The sequence below is a fragment of the Lucilia sericata genome, unplaced genomic scaffold, assembly GCF_015586225.1.
Source record: "Lucilia sericata isolate MDLA Ls3-8-SP2 unplaced genomic scaffold, ASM1558622v1 Contig000353F_arrow, whole genome shotgun sequence".
Classification (NCBI taxonomy): Eukaryota; Metazoa; Arthropoda; class Insecta; order Diptera; family Calliphoridae; genus Lucilia; species Lucilia sericata.
This window is the reverse complement of record NW_023994373.1, coordinates 65,981-83,886: the sequence shown is the minus strand read 5'-3', so window position 1 is coordinate 83,886 and position 17,906 is coordinate 65,981. Positions and strand designations below refer to the sequence as shown.

General features: G+C 29.3%; 6 protein-coding genes across 8 annotated transcripts in view; 3 read left to right on the top strand and 3 right to left on the bottom strand.

Moving 5' to 3' along the window:
* The window catches only part of LOC119604013 (putative uncharacterized protein DDB_G0289263), a 280,690-nt gene extending 264,096 nt beyond the window's left edge, over positions 1-16,594 (bottom strand). For all 3 annotated transcript variants that reach the window (XM_037956336.1, XM_037956340.1, XM_037956337.1), the window contains exon 1: positions 15,890-16,594. The gene's annotated coding sequence lies outside the window, so the exon portion shown is untranslated. The remainder of the gene's footprint in view (positions 1-15,889) is intronic.
* Positions 1,346-1,802, bottom strand: LOC119604022. Its single transcript, XM_037956356.1, has one exon. The coding sequence runs from the start codon at positions 1,761-1,763 to the stop codon at positions 1,416-1,418; it is 348 nt and encodes a 115-aa protein (XP_037812284.1). The 5' UTR covers positions 1,764-1,802; the 3' UTR covers positions 1,346-1,415.
* LOC119604024 lies at positions 2,413-2,890 on the top strand. The gene has a single exon (XM_037956357.1). It carries the CDS (start codon positions 2,472-2,474, stop codon positions 2,817-2,819), a length of 348 nt encoding a protein of 115 aa, XP_037812285.1. The 5' UTR covers positions 2,413-2,471; the 3' UTR covers positions 2,820-2,890.
* LOC119604020 lies at positions 5,586-6,055 on the bottom strand. The gene has a single exon (XM_037956354.1). It carries the CDS (start codon positions 5,993-5,995, stop codon positions 5,648-5,650), a length of 348 nt encoding a protein of 115 aa, XP_037812282.1. The 5' UTR covers positions 5,996-6,055; the 3' UTR covers positions 5,586-5,647.
* LOC119604021 lies at positions 6,618-7,093 on the top strand. The gene has a single exon (XM_037956355.1). The coding sequence runs from the start codon at positions 6,678-6,680 to the stop codon at positions 7,023-7,025; it is 348 nt and encodes a 115-aa protein (XP_037812283.1). The 5' UTR covers positions 6,618-6,677; the 3' UTR covers positions 7,026-7,093.
* On the top strand, positions 7,686-12,324 carry LOC119604010. Its single transcript, XM_037956332.1, has 2 exons — positions 7,686-8,040; positions 11,871-12,324. Exons 1-2 carry the CDS (start codon positions 7,691-7,693, stop codon positions 12,223-12,225), a joined length of 705 nt encoding a protein of 234 aa, XP_037812260.1. The 5' UTR covers positions 7,686-7,690; the 3' UTR covers positions 12,226-12,324.
* Positions 16,595-17,906: the final 1,312 nt, after the last annotated feature.

Here is a 17,906-nt window from a genome sequence, read left to right as displayed (position 1 = left end):
TTGGGACTCCACCTCAAGATAGCTAGTGTATAAAGAAGTAAACCATTTGATATTAATAAAATACGTTTGAAATTTATTTTAAAACATACGCGATCCTCGAATGTTACCTTCAAATCGGTATCATCATTAACCGTCTTCAGCAAAACCAATGGATATATTAAATCTCAAAATCTATCCTATGTAATAGGCTCCTCCTCAATAATTCCTTGTCCGCTTGAACGCAGGTGACGCACTACATACAGATCATACATATTTTTCTTCTCAGATGTTTCAGATTGTATATAATCCCAAACAGGAAATGCTGTTGCAGTTAAGATAAAGCAGGCAGTTAATAATAGAACAAATTTTAAAGAAAACATTTTATGCTATAAGTTAAGATTTATTTTCTTAACGAATTGTTTGAAAACTTATGACTTACTGCATATTTATTGTAAATTGTATGGATTTATAAACTTTACAATACCTCAAGTTATTAAATTATTTAAAAATATACATATTTACATATTGTTTAAGTAACAGACTATAGTCTGAATTGATCACCGAGATATTTAAGGAAATTACACGACATGTACTCTATAATAAATTTTATCGGATATTGCATCACTTATTCAATTTGTAGATTTCCATTCAACCACACGATATTTTAAATACCAATACAAGCCTATTAGGACAAGAAAGATCAGCTCAGAAAACACATTTTTTCTATATAAAATGATATGATCGATACATTTTTTATAGAAAATTCAAGAGATCGATAATGTTCTATAAAAATTCTAGTGGGCGTTACATTACTATTCTATTTATCGAAAATTCGAGAGTTCGATAATTTTTTATAGACAATTTAAGAGATCGATAAATCACTAGGAAATCTATTGGTGGATAAATGTTCTAAACAAAAATGATCGAGAATCGATACATTTTTATAGAAAATGAAGACATATCTTCTATAGGATCGAAATATTTCTTTAGGGAATTCAAATGATTGACAAATTTCAAGTGAACGATACATTTTCAATATAAAATAAAGTGATCGATAAATTGTCTATAGAAAATCAAGTGATCATTCGATCTTAAGGCGATAGATTTTCTACTGAAATTCATTATGTATGGACATTTGTGTGATCTTTTAATGGTTTAGAGAAATTCAGAAGTTGTCGATACCTATTTATAGAAAATCAAGTGATTGGTAAATTTTTAATAAAAAAAATTGTTTTTATAGAAAATTCAGGTGAAAATTTGAATTGTTTATTTGTAAATTTTTAACTTTTATAACTTTAAAATATTGTTTTTAAATCTACAGCTTAATATAGGCAAACTATATGATTAACTAAACAAACACAATACATTGTTTCAAATAAATTATTCAATCATTTATTATTTTCCTTAATACACAAAAAAATAAAGCTAAAACGTATTTAAAATCTCCAGGATCCACGGATGCCACCACCGAAATCATTACGATTGTAGTCAAAATTGCGGGAAGCTTGAGCATAAGCATCAATCGATCCACGGCCATCACTGCTGCTGTATAAATTATGATTATAGTTAACTGAAGCTGAACGTCCATATTGATCCTTTCTTGCACCCAAATCGATACTACCATGCTGAGGTGATCTTACTTGTCGAGATAATACCGGTTCATATTCATAGTTCACAGCATCTTGTGGTTGAAGTTCATAGAAATCAGCAAATTCTATAGGTGAAGCAGTAGCAGTTAGAACTAGGCAGGAGGCCACCAGAAGAATACACTTTAAGGAGAACATTTTGTATTATGTTTATTATTTGAATACGTTGGATTTACTGATGAATTTTCGAGCAATGGATGTCTTTTATAAGGTTTATGTTGGGTCCAAAAAAGGGGATTTATTTTCACTTTTTTATTATTCTTAAATTGTTAATTTTTCTTATCAGTATTCTTATTCTGGGATTCACCATTGGAACTTTGCTATTTATAAAATAATAGGGAAATGTATTAAAATGTTTCGTACAGATTCTGGGATTTACAATTTGACAATCTATCAATAACATGTTAACATGTTTTCAACTCTTTGGACGAATCTGCAGTTATTAGAAATTAAAACAGAAAAAAAAAACAGAATTACTTAATAAGTTTCACATGTAGAGATCATAGTATAATATTTATTATGATCGGTTCATAATGAGCCAAAGCTTAGTCTATTAAAAAGCAGTCCATTATTTCAATGTTTTCCCTTTTTTAGAGGGGCTTTTGCTGAAGATCGTTCAAAGAGTAGTGGACATGATAACAATATCTATAAAACTTTTATTTATAAAGCTCCAATAGTACATCACAGAATAAGAATACTGATAAGAATAATAAACAATTGAAAAGTATTTAAAAAGAAAATATAAATCCCCTTATTTTGGACACAACATAAACCATATAAAAGACCTCCATTGCCGACAAATTCATCAGTAAATCCAACGTATTCAAACAATAAACATAATACAAAATGTTCTCCTTAAAGTGTATTATCTTAGTGGCCTCCTGCCTAGTTCTAACTGCTACTGCTTCACCTATAGAATTTGCCGATTTCTATGAACTTCAACCACAAGATATTGTGAACTATGAATATGAACCGGTATTATCTCGACAAGTAAGATCTCCTCAGCATGGTAGTATCGAGTTGGGCGCTAGAAAGGATCAATATGGACGTGAAGCTTCAGTTAACTACAATCATAATTTATATAGCAGCAGTGATGGTCGTGGTACAATTGATGCTTATGCTCAAGCTTCCCGCAATTTTGACTACAATCGTAATGATTACGGTGGTGGCATTCGTGGATCCTGGAGATTTTAAATAGGTTTTAACATTATGTGCTTGTGTATTTAAGAAAAGAAATAAATGACTGATTAACTTATTTGAAACAATTTGTTGTTTTTGTTTTAGTTTAATTAATTAAATGTAGAGTTTTTTAAATTATTTTTTTTTCCACGATTGATCATTTATTTTAATATTTATCTAATTTTCTTGGGTAAAGACATAAACTAATTTATTTAAAATTAACCTATACTTAATCTCAAAATTTATTGTTTGTAACGGCATTCTCAAGAATTTCTAGTCCTGTTGAACGCAAATGACGCTTTACATACGGATCATAAATATTTTTCTTCCTAAATGTTTCAGATGAAATATAATCCTAAATAGTGGTTTCAAAATTTCAAAAAAAAAAAAATTGAGGTATTTATCACTGATCTATTTAACGAAAAGACACGATGTAGAAAATTAAGTGATCGACAAAGTTTAACTAGAAAATTCAAGAGAATGCTAAACTTTCTGCAAAATATTCAACAAATTTTCTGTAGATAATCTAGTAGTCATTAAATTTTCTTTAGAAAATCTAGAGTTTGATATGTTTTCTATAGAAAAATTAAGTGATCGATGGATTTTCTATAAAAATCACATGATCAATAAATGTGGTCGATAAAATCAAGGGATCGTTAAACTTTTAATAGAAAAAGTAACATATGTATTAAAAATGGAAGTGATCGACAAAAGTTTCTGTGGAAAATCAAATGATATATAATATTCTATTGAAGGTGATCATTAAGTTTTTCATAGAACATGTGATCGATAAATTTCTTTTTGAAGTGATCAATATTCTTTTTAAAGAAACACTGTTAATATTAAGTTTTTTTATTGATACCTAAGGTAATTAATTATCTTTTTGAGTTATTGTTAAATTGTTTAGAAACAAGTATAGAACAAGTTTATAGTCGGGCATGCCCGACCTTATAATACCCTACACCAGTGATAATGTTACAAATTTTTAAAATATTCCTTAATTAAGGAATATTTTAACAATTTGTTGACAAAAAAGGAATTTTCTAAAAGAGGGGTTATATGGAGGCAGAGGGTTAATACGTTCCTATTCTTATATATTCTGGTAGAGGGATTTATGTCTACATCAGTTATTTGAGCAGTATATTTTGACCATCAAATCACGTTCTGAAGGGGACTTTGTAAGGGGGATAGGGTCAAATAAGGTCAGATGAGGAGTGATACAAGAACATTTAACATATTTATGAGCTCAAAAGTTATTCGGGAGTACGGTTGTATGGGGGCTATACGAATAATGACCAATTTTAACCATTTTCAATAGGCTTCATCTTTAGAAGAAGAGTATGTGCAAAATTTCATCAAATTATATTTAAAATTGCGACCTGTAGAGTGCGCACAAGATATACATGGACACACAGACGAACGGACGGACAGACGATATAAGTAAATCGATTCAGAAAGTGATTTTGAGCCGATTGGTATACTTTAAGCTGGGTGTAGGACCAATATTTTTGGGTGTTACAAACATCAGCACAATACTCTCTCCACTATAGTGGTGTAGGGTATAAAAATTAAAAAGTTATCGATATCTGGTTCTTTAAAGCTTTGCGTTAAAATTATAATTTTAAAATATTATAAACCATGGTAAAAATATCAAGGTAGTGTCTTTCTCTCTTTTTGTCGCCATACTAACCTCCTGACATTTGCTGGTATTTTTAAAATTCATGCTACCATATTTCCCACAAATTAATCATATTTCCTTTGAACATACATATAATTTTACTTACACACATATTCTTTTCATTTAAAATCAAAAACATTTTTAAATCTAAAAAATTTAACACAAAATAAAATTTCGTAAAAGTTATTACAAAGAATATTCTTTGGTTTATTAGTTTATCAGCATAAAGCCAATCATCATAATGATAAGAATATTCATTAAGAAAATTAAGATGTTCGAAACAAAAATGCGAAAATTTGGTACATGCTGAATATTCAAAAATAAAAACATAATTTTTGAGAATGGCGGAGTTTGGTCTCCACTATTTTAGATAACATGTGAAAGGGTATAAATTGGTAAAGTATAGATGCTTAATATTTATGTAATTGTAAGCATTTTCTTACATAATCTGTTTTTGTATTTTTTTCGTGTTGATTAGAATTAGAATTAGAATATTACTAAAGTGTTGGAACAAACAAAACTGTTGACTGGCGATAGAATTTTAAAGAAATGCGAGAAAACTGATCCAAGAAACTTCTACAAGTTCGGGATTGCGGCAAATGGTTTAAGACATTGTTCGTCGAAATTTATTCTGCGACTCACGTTTGTTACATTAATGAAGACGATTATAATGTTAGATTTAGTTTTGTTAAGGATGTAATTTATAAATCCTGGAAGTGCTATAAAATTTCCGCGTTAATATGTCTTTCTCTTTTTGTATTGCTAATATTAAAATAAAGATTTATAAAATAGATTCATAAAATTTTATAACGCGTTTTTATTGAATTTTCCCAAAACAGAAACATTTTCTTTTATATGTATGTATACTTTTAATTACACATTTTATATGATAATTTCTAAAAAGCAAATTTCCCCTTTTCTGCATGTGGCAACGATATTATCATTTGTTTACAAAAAGAAAATTTCAAAAAATACCGACAAACTTCAAAAAATTTTTTTGTGAGAGAGAAATGACACTACCTTTATACTTATATCATGTTATAAACTAAATACTATTTAGTAAATAGTTTAACAACAAAACAAAAGCAACATTTTATTTTAAATACATTATTCAGTCATTTATTTATTTTTCCATAATACTTAAGAAAATAATGTAAAAACTTATTTAAAATCTCCAGGATCCACGGATGCCACCGCCGTAGTCATTACGATTGTAGTCAAAATTGCGGGAAGCTTGAGCATAAGCATCAATCGATCCACGGCCATCATTACTTGTATACAGATTATGATTGTAGTTAACTGAAGCTTCACGTCCATATTGATCCTTTCTTACGCCCAAATCGATGCTACCATGCTGTGGAGATCTTACTTGTCGTGATGATACCGGTTCATATTCATAGTTCACAGCATCTTGTGGTTGAAGTTCATAGAAATCAGCAAATTCTATAGGTGAAGCAGTAGCAGTTAGAACTAGGCAGGAGGCCACCAGAAGAATACACTTTAAGAAGAACATTTTGTATTATTTTAATTGTTTGAAAACTTCAGATTGACTGATGAATTCGTAGGCAATGATGGTCTTTTATATGGTTTATGTTGCGTCTAAAAAAGGGGATTTATTTTCACTTTTTTAATATTCTTAAATTGTTGTTCCTTCTTATCAGTATTCTTATTCTGGGATTCACCATTGGAACTTTGCTATTTAGCAACTAATAGGGAAATGTATTTAATTGTTCTACAGATTCTGCTAATAAGTTATTCATTGTCGTTGTTATCACGTTTTCAACTCTTTATGTGAATATACAGAAATAAAATATTAACAGAGAAAAGACTTAATAGAGAATGACACTTACTTCATAGCTTTTCATATTTTATGATCGGTTCATAATTAGCCAAAGATCAGTCTATTCAAAATGGTCTATTATTTTAATGTTTCCCTTTTGTAGAGGGGATTTTGCTGCCGGTCGTTCAAAGATTTGAAGACATGATAACAACATCTATACAACTATTATTTGCAGAGCTCCAATGGTAAATCCCATATATAGAATACTGATAAGAAGAATAAACAATAAAAGAGCATTTAAAAAGAAAATGTAAATCCCCTTATTTTGGACCCAACATAAACCATATAAAAGACCTCCATTGCCGTCAAATTCATCAGTAAATCCAACGTATTCAAACAATAAACATAATACAAAATGTTTTCCCTAAAGTGTATTCTTTTAGTGGCATCCTGCCTAGTTCTAACTGCTACTGCTTCACCTATAGAATTTGCAGATTTCTATGAATTTCAACCACAAGATGCTGTAAACTATGAATATGAACCGGTATTATCACAACAAGTAAGATCACCTCAACATGGTAGTATCGATTTGGGTGCAAGAAAGGATCAATATGGACGTTCAGCTTCACTTGACTACAATCATAATATTTTTACAAGTAATGATGGCCGTGGTTCAATTGATGCTTATGCTCAAGCCTCCCGCAATTTTGACTACAATCGTAATGATTTCGGTGGTGGTATCCGTGGATCCTGGAGATTTTAAATAAGTTTTAACATTAATTTCTTGTGTTTTTAAGAAAATTAATAAACGACTGATTATTTTATTAGAAACAATTTGTTGTTTTTGTTTTAGTCAAATAAATATAATGAATAATTTTTAAATAATTTAAAAAAAAGGATAAAAAAAATCAAAATTTCACTTGAAATTTTATTGAAAAATTTTATAGACAATTTATTAAAAATTGAGTTTTACAAACAATATTGATCGCTTAAAGTTCTAAAGAAAAATTAAAGATCACTTGCGTTTTTGGAACAAAAGTTTTTATAATTTAAATTTTCTGTAATATTTAATGGAAATTTAAAAAAAATTATAGATAATTTTAGATTTATATAAAGATCACTTTAATTTTCTTAAAAAAAAAAAAAATATTGATCATAACAATTTTATCTTTATCATAGCAAATATATTGATCACTTGAATTTTCATAAAAAATATATCGACCATATGATTTTTCTATAGAAAAATCATTCTTTAAGTAATGTAGATATTCATTATTATTGAGAAAATGTTTATCTGATCATTTGCAACAGAAAAAATATTGTAGAACTATTACCACATTACTCACATTTTATATAAATAGATTTTTAAATATAACCACAAACATCGTATATTGCAAAGTTTATAAATCAATATAATTTACATTTAATATGCAGTACGTCTATAGTTTTCAAACAATAAGTTTACAATACTATAAAATGTTTTCCTTAAAGTTAACTCTTCTATTATCTTCCTGCTTAGTGCTGACTGTAATAGCATCTCCTGTTTTGGAATTTGAACCATCTGAATATGAAAGTAATAATAATCCGTTTAAAGGACGTCAACTGCGTTCAACTGAACATGGAAATTTTGATGTGGCCATCACAAAGGATCAATTTGGAGATCAAGCATCAATAAATTATGAACAAAAAATTGGTCCTGGTTCAATTCATGCTTTTGCCCAAGCTTCTCACAATCCAGATGATGGTCACACGGATTTGAATGGTGGTATTCGAGGATCGTGGACGTTTTAAGTTTAATATAAAATAAATATTTTATGATTTTAAATACAAAGATTTGTTTTAAAATAAAATATACATAAATCAAAATTACCTTGTGAGTTATTGATCACGAGGTTGATTTATATATAAGTACTTATTAGGTTATATAGATATGTATTCCACTCTCTTGTGGATTGGATATTTTATTCGATGTGTCAACATGATTAGTCAAAACATCCGTACATAACATTGCTTTGAGTATTTATAGCAAATTTTAAATTTTAATAAAATTTCTATGAAACATTTGTCGATTAATTGAAAATTTCATGTGATCGATGCATTATGCATATCGATCGATAAAGTTTCTATAGAAAATTCAAACGATCATTAAATTTTCTATAGAAAACCCTAGTGATCGTTACATTTTTAATGGAAAATTTAAGTAATAGTTAAGTTTGCTATAAAATGTTAAAACTGAACTAGAACTGAACTAGAACTGAACTAGAACTGAACTAGAACTGAACTAGAACTAGAACTGAACTAGAACTGAACTAGAACTGAACTAGAACTGAACTAGAACTGAACTAGAACTGAACTAGAACTGAACTAGAACTGAACTAGAACTGAACTAGAACTGAACTAGAACTGAACTAGAACTGAACTAGAACTGAACTAGAACTGAACTAGAACTGAACTAGAACTGAACGATCATAGAATTTTTTATAGATATATAGTGATCGTTATATTTTTAATGGAAAATTTAAGTTTGCTATAAAATGTTGAAGTGATCATTAAATTGTCAAATGAAGTGATCACTAAACTGTCAATAGTACATGAAATAGTCACGATCTTGAAATTTTCTCTTGAAAACTCTATAAAAAACTCAAACTCATTTTATATAGAAAATTCAACTGATCGCTAAATATTTTTTTTTTTTCAAAATTTAACTGATCTTTATTTTTTTTGGGAAAAATTCAAATGATCAATAAGTTTTTTATAGAATATTTGGTTGATCAACAAATTTTTGTGTAGAAAATTCAATCGATCGAAAATTTTCTTTATAACATTCAAGTTGTTAATACATTTTTATAGAAAATTTAACGATCTGTAGAAAATTATTGTGATAGTTAAATTTCTATAAAAGCTAGAAGTGATCGTTAAATTTTCTAGTAAAAGAACTAGAACTGAACTAGAACTGAACTAGAACTGAACTAGAACTGAACTAGAACTGAACTAGAACTGAACTAGAACTGAACTAGAACTGAACTAGAACTGAACTAGAACTGACTAGAACTGAACTAGAACTGAACTAGAACTGAACTAGAACTGAACTGAACTAGAACTGAACTAGAACTGAACTAGAACTGAACTAGAACTGAACTAGAACTGAACTAGAACTGACTAGAACTGAACTAGAACTGAACTAGAACTGAACTAGAAACTGAACTAGAACTGAACTAGAACTGAACTAGAACTGAACTAGAACTGAACTAGAACTGAACTAGAACTGAACTAGAACTGAACTAGAACTGAACTAGAACTGAACTAGAACTGAACTAGAACTGAACTAGAACTGAACTAGAACTGAACTAGAACTGAACTAGAACTGAACTAGAACCTGAACTAGAACTGAACTAGAACTGAACTAGAACTGAACTAGAACTAACTAGAACTGAACTAGAACTGAACTAGAACTGACTAGAACTGAACTAGAACTGAACTAGAACTGAACTAGAACTGAACTAGAACTGAACTAGAACTGAACTAGAACTGAACTAGAACTGAACTAGAAACTGAACTAGAACTGAACTAGAACTGAACTAGAACTGAACTAGAACTGAACTAGAACTGAACTAGAACTGAACTAGAACTGAACTAGAACTGAACTAGAACTGAACTAGAACTGAACTAGAACGAACTAGACTGAACTAGAACTGAACTAGAACGAACTAGAACTGAACTAGAACTGAACTAGAACTGAACTAGAACTGAACTAGAAACTGAACTAGAACTGAACTAGAACTGAACTAGAACTGAACTAGAACTGAACTAGAACTGAACTAGAACTGAACTAGAACTGAACTAGAACTGAACTAGAACTGACTAGAACTGAACTACTGAACTAGAACTGAACTAGAACTGAACTAGAACTGAACTAGAACTGAACTAGAACTGAACTAGAACTGAACTAGAACTGACTAGAACTGAACTAGAACTGAACTAGAACTGAACTAGAACTGAACTAGAAGACTGAACTAGAACTGAACTAGAACTGAACTAGAACTGAACTAGAACTGAACTAGAACTGAACTAGAACTTGAACTAGAACTGAACTAGATGAACTAGAACTGACTAGAACTGAACTAGAACTGAACTAGAACTGAACTAGAACTGAACTAGAACTGAACTAGAACTGAACTAGAAATGAACTAGAAACTGAACTAGAACTGAACTAGAACTGAACTAGAATGAACTAGAACTGAACTAGAACTGAACTAGAACTGAATTAGAACTGAACTAGAACTGAACTAGAACTGAACTAGAACTGAACTAGAACTGAACGATCATAAAATTTTCTATAGAAACCCCTAGTGATCGTTATATTTTTAATGGAAAATTTAAGTTTGCTATAAAATGTTGAAGTGATCATTAAATTGTCAAATGAAGTGATCACTAAACTGTCAATAGTACATGAAATAGTCACGATCTTAAATTTTCTCTTGAAAACTCTATAAAAAACTCAAACTCATTTTATATAGAAAATTCAACTGATCGCTAAATATTTTTTTTTTTTTTTTTCAAAATTTAACTGATCTTTATTTTTTTTGGGAAAAATTCAAATGATCAATAAGTTTTTTATAGAGTATTTGGTTGATCAACAAATTTTTGTGTAGAAAATTCAATCGATCGAAAATTTTCTTTATAACATTCAAGTTGTTAATACATTTTTATAGAAAATTTAACGATCATTAAATTTTCTGTAGAAAATTATTGTGATAGTTAAATTTCTATAAAAGCTAGAAGTGATCGTTAAATTTTCTAGTAAAAAGTCAAGTGTTAGATAAATTTTATAATTTCATCGATCCGTGATTTTTATGTATAAAATTCAAGTGATCTATAAATTGTTAAAGAAAATTCAAGTGATCAATAAATATTCTATGGTTAGGTTAGAAAATTAAGCGATTTTAAATATTACTGCAGTGATCGTTAAGTCCTCTATAGAAAATTCAAGTGGTTGATAAATTTTTATAAAAAAATCGAATGATCGACTGAGCGATACTTATTTCTATGGAAATTTATTTTGAAAATTTTACTAATCTTTTAATTTTCTATAGGAAACCCCAGTGATCTTTAAGTTCTCTATAGAAAGTTTTGGTGATCGATAAATTTTGTTGAACCGATTAGATTTTATATTAGTACGAAATATTTTCTCTGATACTAATATTGAATTTCGGGGACTTTAAAAAAATATATTTTCCCATATAAAAACCCACAATTCATAAAATAAGGGGATATACATAAATACATATAGAACTTAATAATAAAAATATTTCCTGAACATAAAATACACCTACTTATATGTAAGTGAATCCCTAAAATAATCATAAATTGCTTTCAAATAAATGCTTTCCAAAAAATACGCGGTAAATCACAATTCACCAAAGAAAAAAAAAAAAACAAACAAAGCAATAGTAGATCACCCGCTCAAACCTTATCAGTTGTACAAAATGTCTGTGCTAAGGTGAATCCCAATACCAGAAGTGTAAAATTCATATATAAAGAAACTCAATCTCAAGAGAAGCCAACAGTGAAGAAATACATTTTAAACAATTAAAATTAAATAAAAAAAATTAAAAATGTTCTCATTAAAGTATATTGCATTAGTGGCTGCTTGCTTAATCCTAACAGCCTCAGGTTCTCCCATCGACTTGGAAGATTTGTATGAACCTCATCAAGCTCAGTTGGAAGAATATGAATATGAACCAGTTTTAGTACGCAATGTACGATCACCTCAACATGGTAATATTGATTTTGGCGTGAAACAGGATCAATTTGGACGCGAGGCTTCGGTAAACTATAATCATAATCTTTTTACCAGCAGTGATGGACGTGGTTCGATTGATGCTTATGCTCAAGCTTCCCGAAATTTCGACTACAATCGTAATGATTACGGTGGTGGCATCCGTGGATCATGGAGTTTTTAAGTTTTAAGGAAATTAATTAATGTTTAAGTTATTTTAGCTTTCAGAGTATTTTATTTTTTTTTGTATTGTTTCATGTTTGGCTTTATTATTTACTTTAGTGATTTGTGTTGAAAATATTTTTAAATAAATAAATTTTAAAAACAACAAAGAATTTTTTCATTAAAAAATAATTTACGATGGCTAACACTAAACACTAACTAGCGAAATAATTTTAAATACCGTAAACGTTACATTTGCATCGTTTAGAAACCGTTGCAAAATCTAGAAACGAACTGTAAGTGGATTAAAGGTCCGTTTAATACGTAAATAGCGCCATCTCTTAGATTTTTTGGTTAATTTATTTAGTACGGTCATAAACCATAGTAACTACATAAACCATTATAGCAGTTTTTAGTCTTGGCAATCATTATGGAATATATAGGTCATTGGATTTCAACAGAACCTTGTAAAAAAATATTTTGGCACACAGGTGTTTTAGAAACATTTTTTTTTTACAAATATAATAAAAGCTTTCATCTCCTATAAATACTGTTTAAAAATAAAAACATTTTAAAACTACACCAACTGCTGTTTGTAATTAATTCTTCTTTACATAAATCAAAATGTTATTCTTGAACTTTTTTGTTCTACTAACTATTGCCTTAACATCTCATACTACAGTCCAAGCGTGTACGAATAGAGTTCGTAAGTGCTTTTGAAACAATTTCAGTTACTTTAATTATTTAAAAATTTGGTAATTTTAATTTAAGAGCTGTTTTCCTGTACCCAACCCGCAAATGTGGGTCACAGCGGACCGAGATGTCGGCGAAGCATTATGTGGTATTATCATGCTGGTACTAGACAATGTCATCAAATGCTTTATAGAGGCTGCGGTGGCAACAGGAATCGTTATTGCACTCGTAATGCATGTTTACGAATTTGTAGAAATTAACAAAATATTAACTTTTCCGTTATTACTCTATTAATGCTACAAACCACGAGAAAACATTTTATTAATTGACTGACATTGACATTATACTAAATCATCAGATTGCTTTTCAAAGTACTTATACCCTTCACCTTCGTGAGAAGGGTATATATAAGTTTGTCATTCCGTTTGTAATTTCTATAATACAATTTTCCGACCCTATAAAGTATATATATTCTGGATCCTTATAGATAGCGGTGTCGATTTAGCCATGGGCGTCTGTCTGTCTGTGTGTATGTTGAAATCAGTTTTCAGAAGACCCCAGATATCTGCGAGATCCGAATTTTCAATAATTATATCGGAAATACGATCGAATAGAACGCTATTTGAAATCAGCCCAATCGGCCCATAAATAACGAAGATATGAGTAAAAATCCGAGACCAACTCTGAAAATGTCATCAAAAATTTACATTTTTCGTGCATGCTTATACAAAACAATAAACAAACAAAAACAAAACACAGTATCAAACGGTAAATTTTTTTGTTATTTGTTATTGTAATTCTTGTTTATAAACACAAAGCAAAGAATGAACATCACGTTACGTTGTTATTAGCTAGAAACATGAAATTAAGTATGTAGAGCCTGGATTAGGCGAGAACACATTAAAGGTCACTTTTTGGTACTTTTTCGTTCTACAAAAGGTACTTTTTGAATTTTCTATAATATTGAACCTAGAAATATGAAATTTAGCATGTAGTGCCTTGACTAGGTAAGAACCTATAAAAGGGGACTTTTTGGTACTTTTTCGTTATACAAAAGGTACTTTTTGAATTTTCTATAATATTGAAAATAGAAACATTATGTATAGCCTGGATTAAGTGGGAACTCATAAAAGGGAAGTTTTTGGTACTTTTTCGTTCTTCAAAAGGTACTTTTTGAAATAGAACGTATAAAATGGGATACAATTGGTTTTTTTTATTTTTTGTAATAAAATTCGTACTGACTGTTTTTTAACACATTATGGTGAAGGGTATATAAGACTCGGCACAGCCGAATATAGAACTCTTACTTGTTTTTTAACTAATTTTATATTAAATGCTAATTTTCTTTATAAGAAATAAGAAACAATTTTAAAATGTTGTTAGTCGTGCCAACAGATTATTTACAGAAGAAAAGGAAAAGTGTATTACTATGTGAAGGCCACTATGTTAGAACTAGAACTGAACTAGAAGCAATTAGAACTTAGAAACTATGAACTGAACTAGACTGAACCACTAGAATGAACTAGAAACTAAAAGAACTGAACTAGAACTGAACTAAACTGAACTAGAACTGAACTGAATGAACTAAACTGAACTAGAACTGAAACAGAACTGAACTAGAACTGAACTGAACTAGAACTGAACTAGACTGAACTAGAACGAACTAGAACTGAACTAGAACTGAACTAGAACTGAACTAGAACTTGAACCTAGAATGACTAGAAACTAGAACTGAACTGAAACTGAACTGAAACTGAACTAGAACTGAACTAGAAACTGAACTAGAATAGACTGAACTAGAACTGAACTAGAACTGAACTAGAACTGAACTAGAACTGAACTAGAACTGAACTAGAACTGAACTAGAACTGAACTAGAACTGAACTAGAACTGAACTAGAACTGAACTAGAACTGAACTAGAACTGAACTAGAACTGAACTAGAACTGAACTAGAACTGAACCAGAACTGAACTAGAACTGAACTAGAACTGAACTGGAACTGAACTAAAACTGAATTAGAACTGAACTAGAACTGAACTAGAACTGAACTAGAACTGAACTAGAACTGAACTAGAACTGAACTAGAACTGAACTAGAACTGAACTAGAACTGAACTAGAACTGAACTAGAACTGAACTAGAACTAGAACTGAACTAGAACTGAACTAGAACTGAACTAGAACTAGAACTGAACTAGAACTGAACTAGAACTGAACTAGAACTGAACTAGAACTGAACTAGAACTGAACTAGAACTGAACTAGAACTGAACTAGAACTGAACTAGAACTGAACTAGAACTGAACTACTGAACTAGAACTGAACTAGAACTGAACTAGAACTGAACTAGAACTGAACTAGAACTGAACTAGAACTGAACTAGAACTGAACTAGAACTGAACTAGAACTGAACTAGAACTGAACTAGAAATGCAATTTTTAAATTGGAATCTCACCTGCTGCTAAGAGGAAATAAGTAAATAAAGAGGAGATGATAAATATGCACAAGGAAATTTATTAAACAAAGTAACACACAATTTAGAACTTTTTATGTTTGTTTTGGGGCCTTTAGAAGAGGAAATTAAAATTTGTTAAGGTGGAAACTTGAGTACTTTTTCAATGTTTGTAGAATATTTTTAGGAACGAAAATTTTTAGTAAGTAATTAGTTTAAAAAAATCTACATATGGAATAAAAAATTTAAATAAAAATTTAAAAAACTATTTTTTCCTATAAAATGTAGATTTTCTGAGTTGTAAAAGACACATAAACGAAAACCCACCAGAAAATTTAATGAGAATCTGCATAAAACCCTTGTTTAGATATAATACAATATTTCTGTTTTATAAAAAATACTACGTATTATTTCTAGAATCCCATCATAACAAATGTAATTTGATAACAAAAAACTAATAGGATCAAAATCATTAAGTTCATAAATATATTTTGCCAATTGATTACGAAATCTAACCTCAATGTATTCAAATTAATTACTCACCTGTTGCAGTATACAGTATTTCTTGTAATATTAGGGGTACTATTAATAAAGCGAATAAAAACTTTTATAACTTTTTTTAACTTTTTCATATTTTAATTGATTTTTTTCAATAAATTTAATTTTTTTTATTTTTTCGTCATTGCATATTTTTTATATTTTATTTAAGATTTAATTGCTTTTAAATTTTGTTATTTTGCTAATTAATTTTAATTTAATTTCGCTAATTTAATTTTAGTTTGATTTTTAATTGATTTCATTTAACCATTTTTTGCATCTTCTTATTACACTAACTTTTAATTCACAACAACCTGTGACATCTTTATTTGGATTTTTTCACTTTAATTTTTTCTCTTCTTAGATATAATAAACTTTACAAAAACAACAGCGCAGAATTGCATTACTCTCATACACAACCTCTCCACACACTCTTCTTTATTTTTTTACATTTTTTTTTGTGTTTGCACCAACGAATGGCCAAACTAAAGCAACACAACGCCGCTTCTAATTTGCAAGAAATTTCAAACAAACTTCTAACACTTTTTTCACTAATTTACTTAACATTTTCCAGCAAAATTTTTACACACAATTATTAAGAAACATTTAATTTACATTTTTATGCAAAAATATTTTAATTTGCTTCATTATTTACCACGATTTTTTAATTATTAAACGACACTAATCATTAAACAACCGAACACTTGAAAAATTTCCCGAAAACTAATAAAGAATGCATGTGAAGGGTTATTATTATTGTTGTTGTTGTTATTAGAAATGTGCCAAATGAGTGCCTACTCTTGTGAGAGGAAGTAAATGGGAGTATGAATATTAAAATGTGTAGAAAGGGGAGTTAACAAGGTGACAGCCTTCGGGAGATGATGTTTTTACTGTCAAGTGCTTTTTATATGTAGTTTGACAGTGTTTGTATACGTAAGTCTAATATAAAAAACAATTAATTGTAACCTTGAAATACTTCTGTATGGATGTGACTTGCGTAAGGGAATTTACTAAGATGTGGTACTTTTTTAAGTGTAGAATTAAAAGGGAAGTAAACTAAGTGGATATTTGAGGGTTAATTTAAAGTGAAAGTTGAAACTTGAAGAAATATTTATGAAAATAAAATAACGATACAATAACAATTATCATAATTAAAGAAAATAAAATTTTGTAAAAATAATTACACAGGCCAACGATAAATAAGTCGTATCACCCACCAATTTGCTATATTTTTTTATCGAAGTACTCGTGATTAAATACATATGTACATATACATTTTTGTATCGAAAATAGTAAATTCTGTAATTTTATAAAAGTCTCCGACGACAGACTTATTCCTTAAGATATAAGAATGGGTTCTGGAAAAAGTGTGTGATAATACCACATTAATTTGTGGTCTAAATGGGAAAATGATTTTAACTCTAATATTATAGATTTAGATTTCAACAGCAAATAATTGCAATATGTATGCAACAATCATTCCAATAAGATATAAAACGCCAAAATAGGCTAAAAAATTTTAAAATTATTACAAATTTCCCATATCATTTAGTGTCACTATAATGAGAATTTTTAACAAATTTAACATATTTTGTAAAATACATTAAATATATTCGTACATATTTCTTTAGATGGGAGTTTTTATCTTCATTATATAACATAGACCGTCTTTAGGGTTATAGATATAAGAGTAAAATACAAACCTGAGGATGCGGATGAGATTTCTGGTTACAACAGGAACTACAACACATGATTTTTGTTCATAGAAAGTATGAATGGCATGGCAACTCTAAAGGTGGATGTACACAACATGTGTTATAGGGTTCTGTCTAAAAAGTTAGAATGTATTTTCATTTAACAAGTTAAGGTGAAAGTACACAACATGCGTTGTACGCTTCAACGCGTTAAAATAGTGTATTTTCATTTAACAAGTTACACAGTGTAGTTTGTAACGCGTCTGCCGCGAAAAGTTCAGCAACACTCAACTTTTGACGCGTCGGCAGCTGATCAGAGTTGTATTTTG